Here is a 20,012-nt window from a genome sequence, read left to right on the forward strand (position 1 = left end):
GGGGTACAGTGGATTAACTAATGCCCCTCCCCCTCCCTCTGTTGAGGAAGTGGGGGTACAGTGGATTAACTAATGCCCCTCCCCTCCCTCTGTTGAGGAAGTGGGGGTACAGTGGATTAACTAATGCCCCTCCCCCTCCCTCTGTTGAGGAAGTGGGGGTACAGTGGATTAACTAATGCCCCTCCCCCTCTCTCTATTGGGAAGTGGGGGCACAGTGGATTAACTAATGCCCCTCCCCTCTCTCTGTTGGGAAGTGGGGTACAGTGGATTAACTAATGCCCCTCCCCATCTCTCTGTTGGTGAAGTGCGGGTACAGTGGATTAACAATTTCCCTTTTCCCTCTCTTTGACTGGAGATTGTTGGTCCATGTTTCTGTGTGACCCTCAATCCAGTTCCCAGTGGGTGTGATACAGCAATTTAAAGCTTGACATTAATTTTAAAGGGATGGACAATGGGAGAAGCAGGAACACCGAGATCTAAATGTGATGGTTTGTTTGTCTGAAATGAGGAATTGTCCGATTTCTCCTCAGCGGGAGGAAAGTCAATGAAGATATTTTGCTGAATCCTGGAATGAATGAGTTTTACTCTGTCTCTATCCCAGGGTGTATCTGAGCTGGGAGCACTGGTTGTATCAGACTTGGGCCGAAACCTGTAGAAATTCGGGTCTCATTGAACAGATCTAATATCAGCAAAGTGGAAGCTCCATTAATTAAGCGGCTGTGTATTTAAATCACAATTGAGGAAAAAACCTTTATTATTTTTATTTTAGTTCGAAATATAACCAATCGATTCTCATTGACATGAATTAACGGTGTCCATCAGAGCGAGGGAAATGTTCACAAAACTGGGTTTACCGCTGGATTTATCAACCGTTCTGTTGATGATCTTCAAGGGGATGGCTTCATGTCCCACCACACAGGAGTAAGAAGCGCCGCTGGCCCACTCCTCCGCTGCAATGGATAACAGGCTGTACATGAAGAAGGAGCTATTGCCGTTCTCCGCCATCACCTCGGTGTTCTTGTAGTTCCTGGGATTCACCGGCTTGTCATTGACGGTCCACTTGACGAAGATCTCTCGGGGGGAGAAACCTCTCACTAAGCAGCTGAGGGAGACGAATCTCTGAGCGGAGACGTCTTCAGCCGAGGGCAGGAGGACAGAGACGGACGGTTCCCGCGGATTGGGATCTGCAGAAAATGTACAATAAATGTCAATAAAATGGGGAATTCCGGAGACAATGGAACCGCGGGTTAGATGTGGGAGAAATGTGTTTTGTGTTGGATTTTAAAGGTTTCCATTTTCCGCTTTGGGATCTGTCCGGGTTCCCAGCTCGGAGCAGAGGTGGGCACAATCCTTTTCCCTGAGAATTTACGGATATTTGATTCGAAAGTTTCAGAAAGTGTACAGCAGGGAAACAGGCCATTCGGCCCAACTGTTCTGTGCGGGTGTCTAAACTCCAAACCAGGCTCCTCCCACCTTACCCCAAGAAGATTGGAAAACTGCCAATGTCACACCCTTATTCAAAAGGGAGGGTGTCAAAAACAGGTAACTATAGGCCAGGGACGTTAACATCTGTCAGTGGAAAACGGTTCGAGTCCATTATAACAGATCCAATAGTTGAGCATTTCGAAATACACAATATAATCAAACAGAGTCAGCCCGGCTTCGTGAAGGGGAAATCAGTGCCTGACAAATTTATTGCCCTTATTTGAGGTGATAACGAGAAGGCTAGAGAGAGGGGGACCAGTAGATGTAATATACATAAATTTCAAAACTGTGTTTAATAAATGAATGCACTATTCCCACGGCTGCAGATGACAAAAATATAAAGGCAAGTGGTGAGGTTACAGAAAATCTAGAGAGGGACAGGGACAGCTTAAGTTACTGAGTAAAAACTTGGCAGATGGAACCTAATGTCGGAAAATGTGAGGTTAGCCACTTTGGTAGGAGGAGGAACATAACGGAATATTATTTAGATGGAGAAAGCCTGGAGAAAACTGAAGTAACGGGGGAATTGCGGGTCCTCGTGCAGAAAGCACAAAAAGCAAGTTCTGCAGGTAATATGGAGACAAATTGAATGTTGACATTTATTTCAAAGGGAATAGAATATAAACATGGGGAAATCGAGCTAAAACTATACAAGGCATTAGTTAGACTGCACCTGATATACTTTGAACAGTTTTGGTGCCCTTATCGAAGGAAGACAGATTGGTTTTGAAGGCAGTCCAGAGAAGGATCACGAGGCTGATCCCGAGTATGGAGGGATTTTCTTATGGGGAGAGGTTAAGTAGGCTGGGCTGTACTTATTGGAGTTTAGAAGAATGAAGGCGGCCTAATTGAGACATGAAAGATTCTCAGGGAGCTTCGGAGTGTAGTCGCTGAGAGGTTGTTTCCCCTGTGGGAGCATCTCGGACCAGAGTGCAGGATCACATAGTCAATGTTCGCCCATTTCAGACAGAGATGAGAAGGAATTTCCTCTCTCAGAGCGTCGGGGAGCTGTAGAATTATTTAACCCAGGGGGCTGTAGATTCTGGGTTGTTCAGTATGTTCAAGGTTGAGAGAGACATATTTTAAACCAATCAATGCATCGAGAGATATGGGATTAGATTTTGTTTATTGTCACGTGTACCAAGGTACTGTGAAAAGTATTTTTCTGCGAGCAGCTCAACAGATCATTAAGTACGTGAAAAGAAAGGGAAATAAAATAAAATACATAACAGGGCAACATAAGGTTCACAATGTAACTACTTAACACCGGCATCGGGTGAAGCATACAGAGGTGTAGTGTTAATGAGGTCAGTCCGTAAGAGGGTCGTTTAGGTGTCTGGTAACAGCGGGAGAAGGCGGGAAAGAGGAGTTGAAGATCATCACATCAGATCAGTTATGATCTCATTGAAGGCTGGATCAATGTTGTTGGGCTGAATGGCCTTCGGCTGCTCCTAAGTCTTGTGGTCATTGGTCTAGCTCCGTCTAAATCCCATATCACTGCTTTTAATTCATTGTTCCTTCATCTACGTATCAATTTCCCCCTTAAGATCAACACGCCCAAAATATTTATTCGTGGAATTACCAATCAGAATGGATCATAAATACACTGAATGCTAAATACTGACCGCTGCACTGAAGCTAGAAATAGACACAATGGCTCAATTATTGCTTCAGTTTCACCGCTCACCTATTTTTTTGTGGATTGAAATTCTTAAAGGAGGTGGCAGGTCCTGATGGCTCGCCACACAGTCAAATACAGCCCCACTCAGCCAGGCTTGTGTCGAGATGTTTAATTTGCTGACCACGCTCTCAGTATCTGCCCCAGGCTGGTTGGCAATCTCTGATTTCAGCGGCTTCTTCGCTTCACTCCAGGACACGTTGACTCCATAAGGACCATTCGAAATGACGCAGGTTAAGGTGACAGTCGCGTCCAGTAAGACCTGTTCTATTGGTGGTGGCAGTATTGTTACTGAGGCATCAGTGCAAACGGAAGGATCTGTGAATGAAAAGAGTGGAAATCGACTCAAGTTTCAGCTTCAGAATCAGGACAGCAGGATTCAGCCTTCACCCACTCAGTGGGAATAAATCAACTTCAAAACTTCTAATGATCGCCATTAATCTTCTGTACACAATGGAAAACCAGTTTTGTCACCTTAAACGATTCTCATTGTGAAATACAGTCAGCCCCAATGGCATTCTAATGAATGAGTATTGCAGCATTTCCAATACAAATATTCCAATCCTTATCTCGGAAACCTAATATGGAAGGCTGATTTATAAATAGGTTGAATGAACTTTCCCAACACTTTACCTTGGAACTGTTATCAATAAAGGGGTTCAGACACCCACTACCTCTCAAATATAATCAGCTGTCTCAGGATAAAGCTGATATCAAGGCCACCTCATTCACTAAATGATTTCAAATTAGAGGCAAACATTTATTTCTCGGCTGATCAAATCCTGAATGGTGAGCAATCCTAATGCAGCTCTTACATCAGAATGAAACACAAACTACGTGGCAGTAAATTATAAGTTACTCTGTGCTTTGTATTAACTTCAGTAAATTTCTGATTTGTATTAACATCAGAGTGCAGGATGATTTATTGTTTCCTCTGTTTGTGTCTCTTACCAGACGCGGTGATGTTGTGACTTTGGGTGACCTCTTGATGAATGACCTGGCAGGTATAGACCGCTTTGCTGAACCATTCCCCAGCGGAGACTGTCAGCCGACTGCTCGCCGAGAAGTTCCCGTTCACTTCACAGGCGGGAGAGGTGACAATTCCTGAACCCATGGCTTGTCCATTCTTCAGCCACTTCACCGTCATTGACTTTGGACGGAAATCGTTAATTGAACAGACGATGGTTGCAAATTTCTGTCTTGTGATTTCTTCACTGGAACTCACGGTGAGGAGAACATTTGGAGCATAAATTCTGGGACCTTCAAGAAACACAATGAGATATTTCTTGCAGAAGAAATTGATAAATAAAATGAGTTCATATATTTATATAAATGTTTGTGGTCAATAGACACTAAGCTGGATTTTCCAGGGATCAGGAATATGCAGAGTATTACAAATGAGTCATATCCAAGACCCTATATAAGGTAATCATAGGTTTTCTATTTCTCACAGGTTCCATAACACTTACATTCCATTCCAATGCTCTTGTCTGAGCCGCTGTGTCGAACCTCACAGCTGATTTTACTGCATGCCCCCTCTGACTCGGTGATGGTTAACTGGCTGCTCAGGGTGTCGGTTCCCTTCTTGTTTTTTACTGATGGGTATTTATTAACTCCAGTGGTGATCAGCTGCCCATCTTTCTTCCAGGTAAGGCTGGTGATTTCTGGGGAGTAGTCCATCGCCAAACAGCCGTAGGTCACGGAGCCGTCGGTGTTGTGTTGCTGACATGAGGAGACCAGACTGTAGAGAGTGGGCGGAGACGGTGTCACTGGGGGAGAATGTCCCATTCAACAAGTTAGACTCTGGTATTTGTGATTTATAAGTAACCAAGCATTTCATAATTTGACTAGAACTATGATTTTATCCTAACATTTACCGATTAAATCCCACATCCACATTGAATCTCCTATCAGTTCTATTGTTCGGAATCACCTACTTTTTGTACCTTCAGAAACTCACCTCTTTCTCCATCTCTATCACAAAAAAAACATTTTGATGTAATATGAATGGTGTAACTTTCATTGGATTGAAAGAGAGGAGCAGAGAGTTTTCTCCATTATTTCAGCCACCATGTAATATAAAATGCAAATGAGGCCATAGTCCCGGAGACTGTTCTTTTCCTTTGAGAGCTGACTGTGGTGATTTAACTTGAGGGTCACCACACATCAGGCGAGGGGCAAGGTTGAGAATGAGGGTCTTCATGAATAACCTCAGCCAGTGCAGCAATTGAATCCGCGCTGATGGGATCGCTCTTCGTCATGAACCAGCCGTCCAGCTAATTGGGCTCTGTACGTCACGATACAGCTAACTGAACTGTGTACGTCACGATCCACCTAACTGAGCTGCGTACGTCACAAACCAGCTAACTGAGCTGTCTACGTCACAATCCAGCTAACTGAGCTGTCTACGTCACAATCCAGCTAACTGAGCTGTGTACGTCACGATCCAGCGAACTGAGCTGTGTACGTCACAATCCAGCTAACTGAGCTGTGTACGTCACAATCCAGCTAACTAAGCTGTGTACGTCACAATCCAGCTAACTGAGCTGTGTACGTCACGATCCAGCGAACTGAGCTGTGTACGTCACAATCCAGCTAACTGAGCTGTCTATGTCTCAATCCAGCTAACTGCGCGGTGTACGTCACAATCCAGCGAACTGAGCTGTGTACGTCACAATCCAGCTAACTGAGCTTTGTACGTCACAATCCAGCTAACTGAGCTGTCTACGTCTCAATCCAGCTAACTGAGCTATATACGTCACAAACCAGCTGACTGAGCTGTGTACGTCACAATCCAGCTCACTGAGCTGGTTACGTCACAATCCAGCTAACTGAGCTGTGTATGTCACAATCCAGCTAATTGAGCTGTGTTAGTCACAATCCAGCTAACTGAGCTGTGTACGTCACAATCCAGCTAAATGAGCTGTGTACGTCACAATCCAGCTAACTGAGCTGTGTACGTCACAATCAATTTGTCTTACAAAAGTTGTCTCTTCATTTGTATCTTTGCAGTTTTGGGAAATTCCCTTTGTTCAAACTGACTGATGCCCCTCCTCTCTCCACCTCACTACCCCCACTCCCCAAACCAGAGAGTAGTGGCTTTGCTTCAAAAACACCTTCTGAATGCACCTTTATATAATTACAATAAAACTCTACATTTGAGTAATTCCAACATTCACTAATTTTAAGATCATGCACATTGACAGCAGGAGGAGGTCATTCAATCCGTCGAGCCTCCTCCCCCATTCAGTAAGAGCCTGCCTGTGCTGATTGTGGTGTTAACCCCACATTTTGCCTGTCACTGAGACCGGGCAGTCTGCAATCCCCCCCGCCCCGCGCTCTCTGTGGGTTCCCCCATCTCTCTGCCGTTCCCGCTGGATTTCTGTACCTTCCTCCTGGACCCTTCACTATCGTTTAGCTCTCTGCTCTTTTCCACGGCTCTCTGCGCTTTCCTCCGCATCTTTGCGCTTTCGGCTGTGAATTTTCTTCCTGCTCTCTGTGCTTTGCCCATGTGCGCTGCACTTTCCCCAGTTCTTTCGGCTTTTCCCGGTTCCTGGCACATTCCGCGGGCTTTTTGAACATTTCGCCAGCACTGTGCGCTTTACCCCGATTCTTATGGCTTATCGCACACTCTATGGACTTTCGTCCGTCTCTCTGCACTTGCGCCAGCTCTCTGCACCTTTCCCCGGCTCTCTGCTCCTTCACCCGACTCTCTGCCCCTTCCCCCGGTCCCCGGCTCTCTGCACTTTCCCCCGGCTCTCTGCGCCTTCCCCCGGCTCTCTGCGCCTTCCCCAGGCTCTCTGCACTCCGCCGGCTCTCTGCTCCTTCCCCCGGCTCTCTGCACTTTCCTCCGGCTCTCTGCACTTTCCCCCGGCTCTCTGCCCCTCCCCCTGGCTCTCTGCCCCTTCCCCCGGCTCTCTGCTCTTTTCCCCGGCTCTCGGCTCCTTCCCCCGCCTCTCTGCACTTTCCTCCGGCTCTCTGCTCCTTCCCCCGTCTCTCTGCTCCTTCCCACGGCTCTCGGCTCCTTCCCCCGGCTGTCTGCACTTTCCTCCGGCTCTCTCCTCCTTTCCCCGGCTCTCTGCACCTTCCCCCGGCTCTCTGCTCCATCCCCCGGCTCTCGGTTCCTTCCCACGGCTCTCTGCCCCTTCCCCCGGCTCTCCGCCCCTTCCCCCGGCTCCCCGCCCCTTCCCCCGGCTCTCTGCTCCTTCCCACGGCTCTCGGCTCCTTCCCCCGGCTGTCTGCACTTTCCTCCGGCTCTCTCCTCCTTTCCCCGGCTCTCTCCTCCTTTCCCTGGCTCTCTGCACCTTCCCCCGGCTCTCTGCTCCATCCCCCGGCTCTCGGCTCCTTCCCCCGGCTCTCTGCCCCTTCCCCCGGCTCCCCGCCCCTTCCCCCGGCTCCCCGCCCCTTCCCCCCGCTCCCCTCCCCTTCCCCCGGCTCTAGGCTCCTTCCCCCGGCTCTCTGCCCCTTCCCCCGGCTCTCTGCACTTCCCCGGCCCCAGGCTCTCTGCAATTTTCCCGTCTCTCTCCACATCCCCCCCCCCCCCCGGCTCTCTGCGCCTTCCCCCCGCTCTTTGCGCCTCCCCCCGACTCTCTGCGCCTTCCCACGACTCTCTGCCCCTTCCTCCGGCTCTCTGCACTTCCCCGGCCCCAGGCTCTCTGCAATTTCCCCGTCTCTCTGTCCCTTCCCTCCCGGCTCTCTGCTCCTTCCTCCGGCTCTCTGCCCCTTCTCCCGGCTCTCTCCTCCTTCCCCCGACTCGCTGCTCCTTCCCCCGGCTCTCTGCTCCTTCCCCCGGCTCTCTGCTCCTTCCTCCGGCTCTCTGCCCCTTCTCCCGGCTCTCTGCTCCTTCCCCCGACTCGCTGCTCCTTCCCCCGGCTCTCTGCTCCTTCCCCCGGCTCTCTGCTCCTTCCTCCGGCTCTCTGCCCCTTCTCCCGGCTCTCTGCTCCTTCCCCCGACTCGCTGCTCCTTCCCCCGGCTCTCTGCTCCTTCCTCCGGCTCTCTGCCCCTTCTCTCGGCTCTCTGCGCCTTCCTCCGGCTCTCAGCTCCTTCCGCCGACTCCCTGTTCCTTCCCCGGCTCCCTGCTCCTTCGCCCGGTTCTCTATGATTCTTTCCAGCTTTCTGATCTTTTCTACGGTTCTCTGTACGTTCCCCCGCACCTCTGTCCTTTCCGCTGCATCTCTGCGCTTTCCACCCGACTCTATCATTTCGCCGCCTCTTCGTCTTCTCCCCCGCCCCAGCGCTTTTTCTCGGCAGAGGGCCTTTCGTCCGGCTTCTCTCCGGCTCTCTGCACTTTCCTCCCGCTCTCGCCACGCCCGTGGTACGATCCACATTCGGGCGCCACTCGTCATCCGTTTCGCTCCAGTTCTCTATTCCTCTCTCGTTCCAGACGCTCCCTTGTTAATTTCCTGAGCATGAGTGAGATGGGATGAGTGAGTAATTGAGTGAGGGTAGGAGAGTGAGTGTGGGTGAGTGAGTAACTGAGTGAGGGTAGGAGTGTGAGTGTGGGTGAGTGAGTAATTGAGTGAGGGTAGGAGAGTGAGTGCGGGTGAGTGAGTAACTGAGTGAGGATAGGAGAGTGAGTGCGGGTGAGTAAGTGACTGAAATGAAATGAAAATCGCTTATTGTCACGAGTAGGCTTCAATGAAGTTACTGTGAAAAGCCCCTAGTCGCCACATTCCGGCGCCTCTTCGGGGAGGCTGTTACGGGAATTGAACTGTGCTGCTGGCTTGCTTGGTCTGCTTTCAAAGCCAGTGATTTTAGCCCTGAGCTAGTGAGGATAGGAGAGTGAGTGCGGGTGAGTGAGTAACTGTGTGAGGATAGGAGAGTGAGAGTGGGTGAGTGAGTATCTGAGTGAGAGTAGGAGAGTGAGTGCGGGTGAGTGAGTAATGAGTGAGGGTAGGAGAGTGAGTCTGGGTGAGTGAGTAGGTGAGTGAGGGTAGGAGAGTGAGTGTGGGTGAGTGAGTAACTGAGTGAGGGTAGGAGAGTGAGTGAGGGTGAGTGAGTAACTGAGTGAGGGTAGGAGAGTGAGTGAGGGTGAGTGAGTAACTGAGTGAGGGTAGGAGAGTGAGTGTGGGTGAGTGAGTGAGGGTAGTAGGGTGAGTGCGGTTAAATGAGTAACTTAGTGAGGGTAGGAGAGTGAGTGCGGGTGAGTGAGTAACTTAGTGAGGGTAGGGGAGTGAGGGCGGGTGAGTGAGTAACTTAGTGAGGGTAGGGGAGTGAGGGTGGGTGAGTGAGTAACTGAGTGAGGGTAGGAGAGTGAGTGCGGGTGAGTGAGTAACTGAGTGAGGGTAGGAGAGTGAGTGCGGGTGAGTGAGTAACTGAGTGAGGGTAGGAGAGTGAGTGTGGGTGAGTGAGTAACTGAGTGAGGGTAGGAGAGTGAGTGCGGGTGAGTGAGTAACTGAGTGAGGGTAGGAGAGTGAGTGTGGGTGAGTGAATAACTGAGTGAGGGTAGGAGAGTGAGTGTTGGTGAGTGAGTAACTGAGTGAGGGTAGGAGAGTGAGCGCGGGTGAGTAACTGAGTGAGGGTAGGTGAGTGAGTGCGGGTGAGTGAGTCACTGAGTGAGGGTAGGAGTGTGGGCAAGTGAGTAACTGAGCGACGGTAGGAGAGTGAGTGTGGGTAGTTGAGTGAGTAACTGAGTGAGGGTAGGAGAGTGAGTGTGGGTGAGTAAGTAACTGAGTGAGAGTAGGAGAGTGAGTACGGGTAGTTGAGCGAGTGAGGGTAGGAGAGTGAGTGCGGGTGAGTGAGTAACTGAGTGAGGGTAGGAGAGTGAGTGCGGGTGAGTGAGTAACTGAGTGAGGGTAGGAGAGTGAGTGCGGGTGAGTGAGTAACTGAGTGAGGTTAGGAGAGTGAGTGCGGGTGAGTGAGTAACTGAGTGAGGGTAGGAGAGTGAGAGAAAGAGTGTGTGGGAGAGAGAGAAACAGTGTGTGAGATAGACTGGATGCGAGTGTATTGGAGAATTGTGCGTGAAACAGCTAAATTGTGTGCATGCATCTGTAGGAGTGTGCATGTGGGAGAGAGAGTGAGAGCATGTGAGAGAATGTTTGTGAGACAGAGTGCGTGTGTCTGACAGAGTGTGCGAGAGAGGGCTGGTGTGTGTGAGTGGGTCAGAGAGAAAATGTGTGTGCGAGAGTGTGAATTTGTACATGTGTGAGAGTGTGTCTGTGTGTAAGGATGCGTCTGCGAGTATGAATTTGAGCGTTTCGTGTGTGAGAGTGTTGGAGAGAACGATACTGTGTATTTGTGTTTTGAGAGAGTGCATGTGAGATAGAGAACCAGAGAGTGAGTTGAATAAAAACGTGTTACTGCGGATGCTGCAATCTGAAAGGAAAACAGAAGCTTCCTTCTCCCTCTTCTCGCTCCACAGAGACTGCCAGACCTGCTGAGATTGTCGAGTATTTTCTGTTTTTGTTTCAGATTCCAGCATCCACAGTAATTTGCTGTTATCTTCCTGTTTAATTCACTGCCTCTTCTCTTCCAGTAAAGTATAACCTGAAGAAGCACTGCTCTTCTCTCCGACAGGATTTCCAACTCCCTGCAACTTTGACAAAGGGTCATTCAAGACTCGGAAGATTAGCTCCTTTCTCTCTCCACAGATGCTGTCAGACCTGCTGACATTGTCCAATATTGTTTGACTCTGGTGATCGTTTGTTTGTGTGTGGGTGTGTGAGAGAAGCAGTGAGCGAGGGTGTGGCTGTGTCTATGAGACGGTGTGTGTGTCTCTGTGCGTGTGAGATAGAGAGAGACTATGTAAGTGAATGAGTGAATGTGTGTGAGAGAGTGTAATGTGCGTATGTGTCTGTCTGGCTCACTCCCAGTCTCCATATTCTCATTCATCCTCACACTACACACTCCCATAAACTCTGATAGTGAGTGTGTGTGAGAGTGTAATGCGTATATGTGTCTGCCTGGCTCACTCCCAGTCTCCATATTCTCATTCATCCTCACACTCTACACACTCCCATCCACTCTGATAGTGAGTGTGTGTGAGAGAGTGTAATGCGTATATTTAGAATTTAGAATTTAGAATTTAGAACAGTACAGCACACAATATGTGTCTGCCTGGCTCACTCCCAGTCTTCATATTCTCATTCACCCTTTCCCTCCACACATTCCCGTCCACTCTCACAGTGTGTGTGGGTGACTAAGTGAGTACACTCCAGTTCGTGGACCACGGGTTGGACAATTATTTAAATATTTCACAGGAATATCATCCACTGACTTTTCCAATTGCCGTGTATCATTTCACCGAGTATTGGAACTATTTTCATCATATACCTGATTCGATAACTCACAGCTCGTTAGTTCGATGTTTATTCAGTCTACTTGACCTCTGCGGGGAAAGGCTCTCAGGTCAGGCACAGGTCATTTTAAGATATAAAGTAATAACCCCACTCCTCCCCACCAAAGCTCATCTCCCCCTGCAAGGACGAAGGGATACCACTGATTTGATTTAAAATAAAACACCAACATTGTCCCACCAAGTGTGCCCATGGACGGGTTCAATCCAGTATTCATATAAATGCTGAAGCTACAAGAGCCGGCCAGAGGCTGGGAATCCTGTGATAAGTAATTCAATCCCAATCAGCCCGCCAAATTAGCCACATTCACCGTCTGAAAAATTCACTCCCTCCATCACCGACAAACAAAGGCAGCAATGTGTATGGTATAAAATATACACTGCAGCAACTTTCCAAGACTCCATCGAAAGCACCTTCCAGACCTGCAACCTCTACCACCTAGAACTGGAGTTCTCAACCTTTTTTAACCCATGGACCCCTTTTCCTCTTAATTTTTTTTTGTGGACCCCCATAGCCATTCCACAGAAAAAAAAGCTTCTTATATGCATGGTAAACTAATCCTAAAGTCCATCTACCTTACCGTGAGAGTTGGAAACGGATTAGCGGTATTTTCGTACGTTGCCAAACTTATTCTAACATGAAAAGTAATGAAAAAAACTTTTTACTGACTAAATTGAATTAAATTACTCTAAAAATAACCAATTCACATCAAATATACACAGTTTCTAGTGATTACTGTGTTAAATCATTCATTAAACTTGTCAAGGAGAAACGTGGCATAAGCGTCAGGTCAACCGTGGGTATTTAATAAACTGCTTCTGTCATTAAAGGTCCTCCGGGCTGTTCCTAGGGGACAATAGCCCGGGCAATCTTCAACAACAACTGTCATTAAAGCACAATAAACACATTTGTCATCAACCGGTATGGATTTTTTTTTCTCAGAATACAGTACCACAAAAATAAACACAGCAAATGCACCTTTTTGGTTCTGAGCCCCTTCAGCCCTCAAGCTAAATTAGATAGATTATAATCTCTCTTTGACCTTTGTCAGTGCGAGAGAGAGAGAGAGAGAGAGAAAGGTGAATATTCATCATGAAAACAAACATTTTTTTCTTCTACTTGATTCTCAGTAATAACAATTGTTCTGAAGTAGAATTGCTCTATGGACCACTAAAATATCACCGTGGACCCCCAATTCGGTATTTTTTTGTGTGGACCCCCAGTAATGTTACATGGACCCCCAGGGTCCATGTCATATCGTCCTTCTAGGTCAGTGGTTCTCAACCAGGGTCCACATGGTCCACTGACCTAGAAGGACGAGGGCAACAGATACATGGGAATACCACAACCTGCACGCTTCCTTCCAAGCCACACACCATCCTGACTTGAAACCATATGAAATGAAAAAGTGAAAATCGCTTATTGTCACGAGTAGGCTTCAATGAAGTTACTGTGAAAAGCCCCGAGTCGCCACATTCCGGCACCTGTCCGGGAAGGCTGGTACGGGAATCGAACTGTGCTGCTGACCTGCTTGATCTGCTTTAAAAGCCAGCGATTTAGCTGAGTGAGCTAAACCAGCCCCTGGCTATTCCTTCACTGTCGCTTGGCCAAAATTCTGGAACTTTCTCCATCACCGCACTGCGAGGGTATCCACACCAGTACCTGCACCACATGGACTGCAGTTATTCAAGGATGCTTCATATCAAGACATTTTCATGGGGCAATTAAGGGTAGGGAACAAATGTTGGCCTAACCAGCTCACTAAAATCCTTGAAGAAGATTAAATATGAGATACAGACTAATTTCTCCCTCTTCACTGTCCCATTAAATAGGACAAGGACTGCAACGGCATGGAATAAAAGAGAATAAATCTCCCTCTGCATTGCCTAGTCTAACAATCCAAACGCCGATACATCACTGGTTAAAAAGTAACCGGATCTCCTCCAGTCTGTCTGGCGTTTCGGAATTGTTCTCTCTGACTGTCGCAACCTGGGGCAGGGATCTCAGTTCTGAGACACCTCGTCAAACATAAATAAAAAATTCACATTCCTCACATATGCAAGCTTTAAAAAAAATAATCAAATTTCACTCCCTAAAATACAAGAGAACGAATCCTTCAAACTGCTGGATGCTAATTGATAAATGGTCAACTTATGACAAGAACAATTCAATAATAATATTCATTTTAAAGCTCCCTTCGCCGTTCAGCTATATCCACCTGTCTGTCTGAACTGAGCAAATTGCATTTTCACTGAGAATGAACACATTAAATATAACAGATTGAGGGTAGTTTAATGTCAGTGACAGAGATCCGGTGATACAATAAGAACTAAACAAACCAGGAAAATTCACATTGGAAACCGATTAGAGGATTTGATCTAATTTATTAATTAAATGTAATTAAGTAAAACAATTCAGGTGAAATACACCATCCACCTGAGTGAAGAAATTATTGTTTTCTAAATTCATTTTGCATACAATTACAAATTATCTAATAGCTTTACTGCAGGGGGTCATTTATGATTAAATAGTTAATACTAATATTGCATTGCATGTTGTTGTTAATTGTCAATTAGTTGTCTTGTCAGATTATCTGCACGCTAATAAAAATAATAAAAATAGTTTTCTATAATTCAAAGCTAGTTCCTTCCTGCAATTTTGTTATATCATCTGTGTTTAATTAAATCTCAAACGATGCTAAACAATAAACCTCAAATAACTGGGTGGAAATATTCAGACATGTATAATATTTTTACTTAAATCTAATCCAATTTTAATGTTTTCCTTTTTTGTTTTTAACTGCCCTTTTTAAACTACAGAAATGCTAAATATGCATATTTTCGAAAGCATTGATAAATGTTGAATTCCATCTATTCACAGAGTGAATTGACATGATAGATCTGAGTGTAATATTTCAAATACTTTCAATCCCGGTGAAATAGTGAAAACACTCCCTGTGAGGTGGGGTGGCGGGAGGAGAGGGTGTGTGTGTGATTTCACTGTTAAAGCGGGACTCCCGCGTTTATAAATTATCGTTTATCAACTGGCAGTTGGTGATCGATAAAAGTGCTTCCTAGATTTAATAACAATCCCTGTAATTTAATTACTAAAACTATTGCTAATTAAAGGAGATCCAAATTAATCAGTATAAAACACAGTTAAAATTATTAATTCAAGCGCAGCACGGTGGGTTAGCCCTGCTGCCTCACGGCGCCGAGATCATAGGTTCAATCCCGGCTCTGGGTAACTGTTCGTGTGGAGTTTGCACATTTTCTCGTGTTTGCGTGGGTGTCGCCCCCCCAACCCAAATATGTGAAAAATAGGTGGATTTAACACGCTAAATTGCCCCTTAATTGGAAAAAAATTGGGTACACTAAATTTATAAAAAAAATATATTAATTCAGATCCTCGACAAAACTGAAACATAATGTGCAAATGGAGTAAATTTTGTTGTTCAACTTAATACTTAATAGAAGAAAGCATGAGGTTCAGGTATAATCTCTTCTATTCTGTTACTTGTATTTCCTATAATCCTATGTTGTGTACAGCACAGCTTTTTGACAGGGTATTATCATTTATTGCAAAGCTAAAATGCGCCTTGTGTAATTAAATTAATCTCTTTGAATTTCAAGCTTTTACTTGTCAATCTCCAGTGTTCTTCAGCCTGAACATTCCTACAATTCAAATAAAATCATATGAACAATTGCTTCACTTGCAACGACTTCCAGATCGCAGAAAACTCTTTTACGATCAGATTAGTGAAAATTATCTCACTATCCAACTACAAATGACATTTATTGTATCATGCACTAAAAGAATAAAATAACCGATGCATAAATTGCCAAACTTTAATGTAAAACTACTATTTAAGTAACGTAATCAGAGATATATAGACTGGGCTAAATCGCTAGCTTTGAAAGCAGACCAAAGCAGACCAGCAGCACGGTTCGATTCCCGTAACAGACCCCCCCCCCGAACAGGCGCCGGAATGTGACGACTAGGGGCTTTTCACAGTAACATCATTGAAGCCTACTCGTGATAATAAGCGATTTTAATTTCATTTTCATATACAAATTAATCCAAAAATCCCTTGTGTATCTCAACACTGCTGTAGGAACGGTATGTTATGATTAAAATAGTTTCAGGCATAATCACAGAATATTCCCAGCCAAGAAACGTTTCCGGCCATGCTAATTCTGTGCAGAGCACAGTAGAATTATGAAAGGCGATAAATGATTAATGATATTAATATAAAAACATCTTTAGTTAATATGGAGTTATATTACCGCTTTATAATTGGTTAACTTATATTAATTTTACTGTCCAATTTGAAAATGTTTTACTGATGTAGCTTGAGATTGCAGGAATAATAATCTGTATTAGTGTCACAAGTAGGCTTACATTAACACTGCAATGAGGCTTCTGTGAAAATCAACGAATTATGTTCTGAATGAAGCCATAGTCTCGTTTATTCTGTAATCATCAGTTAAAATTTTGAAAAGCCCGAAAATATCTTTAATTCATTTCTAAATTTCCGAAATCTGCCTCTTTTCTCCCTGGAAACGCGATTCAAGCAGATTCAAACAATTCGATTACGTTTAACCAGAAAACATATAACCCTCAATATCACCCAGTTTAAACACTGCAGAAGCACCAACCCGTTTTTTCAAGTCACCCGGACACAATCCCCTCAGCGGGAAAACAGCAAAACTCATCACTGAGGGACTGAAACCCGTTTCATGGGGAAGCAGCTCAATTCTAAATTCAACAGAATCAAACTTAACATTTCAAAAACATCTCAATATCGAATCCAATAAACCGCTCACTACGAAATGTATGAATTATCAAACTAAATAGAAATATGGAATAACAGCAATCTTATTGTGATGAGGTGGGATAGGTCCAAAATAATATTTAAAGCTTACCACATTTTATTTATATTGGACCATATTTCAAACACATTTCAAACATATTTAAACACAATGTCTGGAGTAGTTGGTAAAAGCAGCAACCATCAGATGCCGCCGAGATGAAACATTGCAGAAAAGCTGGGCCGTGATTGCAGTGACGAATTATATTCGGAAATAACGTCTTAAACCGTGATTTAGTTTACTCTGCAATTATCACTTTTGAAAAACCTAATGCCTGTTTTCAGCCGACAATCATGCGTGAAGCAGTTTCAAACGCGGGTATTGTTTTCCTTCAATTGAAAAACGAGATGAAATCATGCAGAGACGCGCGAAACCGCTTCATACATTTTACTTCTTCAAAGTCACCCAGATACAATCTCCTCAGCTGAAAAACACCAAATCACATCACCGAGAGGCTAAAACTTGATTCATGGAGAAGCAGCTCAATTCTACAAACACTTTCAACAGAATCAAACATAACATGCGAAAAGAAAATCTCAATGAGAACCCACCAAATCCGCTTGTCACCAAATTAATGAATAGTTCAACGAAACAGAAATGTGAAATAAAGCGTCAAAAATTGTGCGTTATTGGAACATGTTCAATAAATTAACATACAAACTTAAGCATATTTTGTGAATATTGGGTAGATTTCTAACACTTGTGCAGTTTGTGGTGAAACTGCAGCCACTAGATGTTACCGAGATTAAAAAATGCAGAAACGCCAAACTATTTAACAGACGGTAGGTATTTAAAATAACTCGGCCACACAGTATCCACAGCAAATAAACACCAAATCACCGTAACCCGGGACTGAATCCCTCAGCAGAACCTTTTGCCAAAATCCTACGCTTTTTCAGCAGAATCGGATGAAACATTGGAACACATCGCAATAAAGAATCCACCAGACCATATTTCAGCGAGCGAATGAATTGTCAACACAAAGAAAAATATAAAACAAAGTCTGAAGTAGAACAGTTCGTAAATAATTAAACAGATCTTACCTGTAATTACCGTCACCGTGGTCCCTGGTGCCCAGTAGTCCAGAGCCCAACCCTCTGACCCTCTTGCACAGTAATAGATGGCGGTGTCTTCGGTCTTTAGGTTCGTCATGGCCAAAGAGGAAATGTTGTTTGAAGTGTCTTTGGACGCAGTGAATCGATCTTTAATTGTTGGGGCGTAGCTGTTGCTGGATGAAGTATAGTCGTAAACCACCAACTCCAGCCCCTGTCCAGGAACCTGCCGGACCCAGTTCATGCCGTGGCTGCCAAGGTCGAAGCCGCTGGTTTTACAGGTCAGTGTCAGGGAGCCTCCGGGACGCCCGATCTCTGCCTCCGGCTGAGTCAACACAACATCCGACTGGACACCTGTAAAAATATATCGAAAAGCCCGAGGATTAATGCTGGTGAAATGATTGGTGACTCTGGAACATTCCAGAGAGAGACTAACACTGAGACAGTAACAGTGAGAGACTTGGACAATAAAAACTACTCACGGGATAAGAAAGTCAGCAACAAACTGAGAGAAATGGCCCACCTCATCCTTCTGGTCATTTGGGGGAAATGGTTGTGTCAGGAACTCAGTGAACAAACCAGCTCCCGGACTGTTGGATTCGGGTCCCAGTGAGCGGCATTTAAATACCCGGCAGAAGGGGGCGGCTTTCCAGGCGCCGCCTGTTGATTCCCTGGTGGAGGCGGCGACTGGATCCACGTCCCGCCTTCCACCCCCTCAACAGAATGGACCCGGAGATTTACTATAGGTTATTAGTAAAATTGACTTTCCTCTGTGGTTTGTCTGAATGGATTCTCTGTAATGTCTCCATTGGTTCGAATGCCGAAATTACTTGTGAGAATCTGTTCATAAAAACTAATCCCATTGCAAATTAATTCGCTTTGTTTCTGCACTCCAACATAAGAGAATGAACATAAACAGGTCAAATTATATTAACAGGGAATAAGTTGATTGTTTGCCTAATTTACGAAACTCTGAGTCTCTATCCAGTGAAAGCAATAAAGTATCGTATATCAGCGGAATTCGTATCGATTTATGGAATTAAACGCGGGGCTTGACCAAAGTTATTTACAGGATGGGTGGCTACCACTGTGCAATCTGGGTCTGTGGAAAAGAAGAAGCACTCACATTATACAATGTCACTATTTGCATTATGAACTACCCCTGAGCCTCAGACAGTCCTGTGAACATCATCGGTAAAAGAAGCCGCTTGCCTGATAATTCAGCAGTGATTTGACAAAGAAAAGTAACATTTACATTAACAGTTGACAGAGAAGTTAATAAATCGGAACGGGCACGGCGATCAGCAAAGTTATCCTTCAGCATCCAAATCATTGCCGCTAATTTTATTGATCACTGTTGGTTTAACATTCACTGGTGTTGGGAACACAGGATATCAGGACTGTGCGGCATATTACACAATATCACAGGAATAAATGTTTTATCTTCCACTGAAGCAGGTCATGAACTGGACATTTCTCCGCTCATTGGCAGCAATGGGAGGGACTGTTAAATAATGGGAATCAGCACAAATTAAACTGTACAGAACACGGTGCTGATCAGGTACAAGAGACTCCGCCGTTTAAATTCAGTCAACAACTCGGAGAATATTCCAGGAATTCCGGAGAGTTCAAGGCAGTTTAATGATTTTCTTTTAATTTAACATTTTTTTTGCAATTCCCCTCATTTTCTCGGGCTTGTGGATTGTGTCCATCAACACCACTCACTCTCACTCCGTTAAGTTCTTGACGAACAGACTTTGATAACTAGAGTGACCTTTACTCAGAACTAATATAAATTAAATAGCATCTGGTCAGTTCACTATTTCTCGATCATGTTTAACCTCAGAGTGAACAGAACATTCACTGTATATAATACTGTCGATGAAATACGATTTAAAACGTTTACTTCATGTGGGACTGAAACATTTATTGTTTGAATGGATAAATCCCATTTTGTCCATTCATATTCAGGTTAATCTGCTCCACACAGTATTTGGCAGCAATCCAGCAGCCTGCAGTCAGGGAGGCTCGAATGTTCAATGTTGTTTAAAGGAAGCATCTGGATTTTTTTCAGAGATCTGTTTCCTCAGTCCTGACCGCTTGGCTGCAAGCCAACTTCAAACTCTTAACATTGTCAATGAGGACTGTTTGTAAACAAATCTACCCAGCAACAGCACTGGAGATCATTTTATGTTTTAAATTGTGAAGCTATTTGAACTTTTCTCATCTCTAATGAAAGGAGAGTTATCCAGCTTCTCTGGCACCTCTTAGCAACAGGTGTTTTTTTACACAGAGCGTATTGGGTGCCTGGAACTCGCTGCCGGAGGAGGTGGTGGAAGCAGGGACGATAGTGACGTTTAAGGGGCATCTTGCCAAATATATTAATAGGATGGGAATAGAGGGATACGGACACAGCGAGTGTAGAAGGTTTTAGATTAGACGAGCAGCATGGTCGACACAGACTTGGAGGACCGAAGGGCCTGTTCCTCTGCTGTACTTTCATTTGTTCTTTGTTCATATAACCGACAGGAGGATCTCTTCCACATCCCATAAAATTGTGACGATGGATAGAAATACAAGTAGACTATCAGACAGAGTATTAGACTGAGGGTAGATTGTGTAATAGATAAAC

General features: G+C 45.1%; 1 gene segment (V, D, J or C); it reads right to left on the reverse strand.

Moving 5' to 3' along the window:
• Window positions 1-1,119: 1,119 nt before the first annotated feature.
• LOC119960045 lies at window positions 1,120-18,075 on the reverse strand (the record flags this gene model as incomplete). The annotated part of the segment is given in 6 exon segments: window positions 1,120-1,184; window positions 3,173-3,481; window positions 4,115-4,423; window positions 4,633-4,932; window positions 17,372-17,734; window positions 17,863-18,075. Coding segments are annotated over 6 exon segments (1,404 nt in total), but the record flags the coding sequence as incomplete, so codon positions are not given.
• Between the last annotated feature and the right edge of the window lie 1,937 nt (window positions 18,076-20,012).

This window comes from Scyliorhinus canicula, unplaced genomic scaffold (genome assembly GCF_902713615.1).
Source record: "Scyliorhinus canicula unplaced genomic scaffold, sScyCan1.1, whole genome shotgun sequence".
Classification (NCBI taxonomy): Eukaryota; Metazoa; Chordata; class Chondrichthyes; order Carcharhiniformes; family Scyliorhinidae; genus Scyliorhinus; species Scyliorhinus canicula.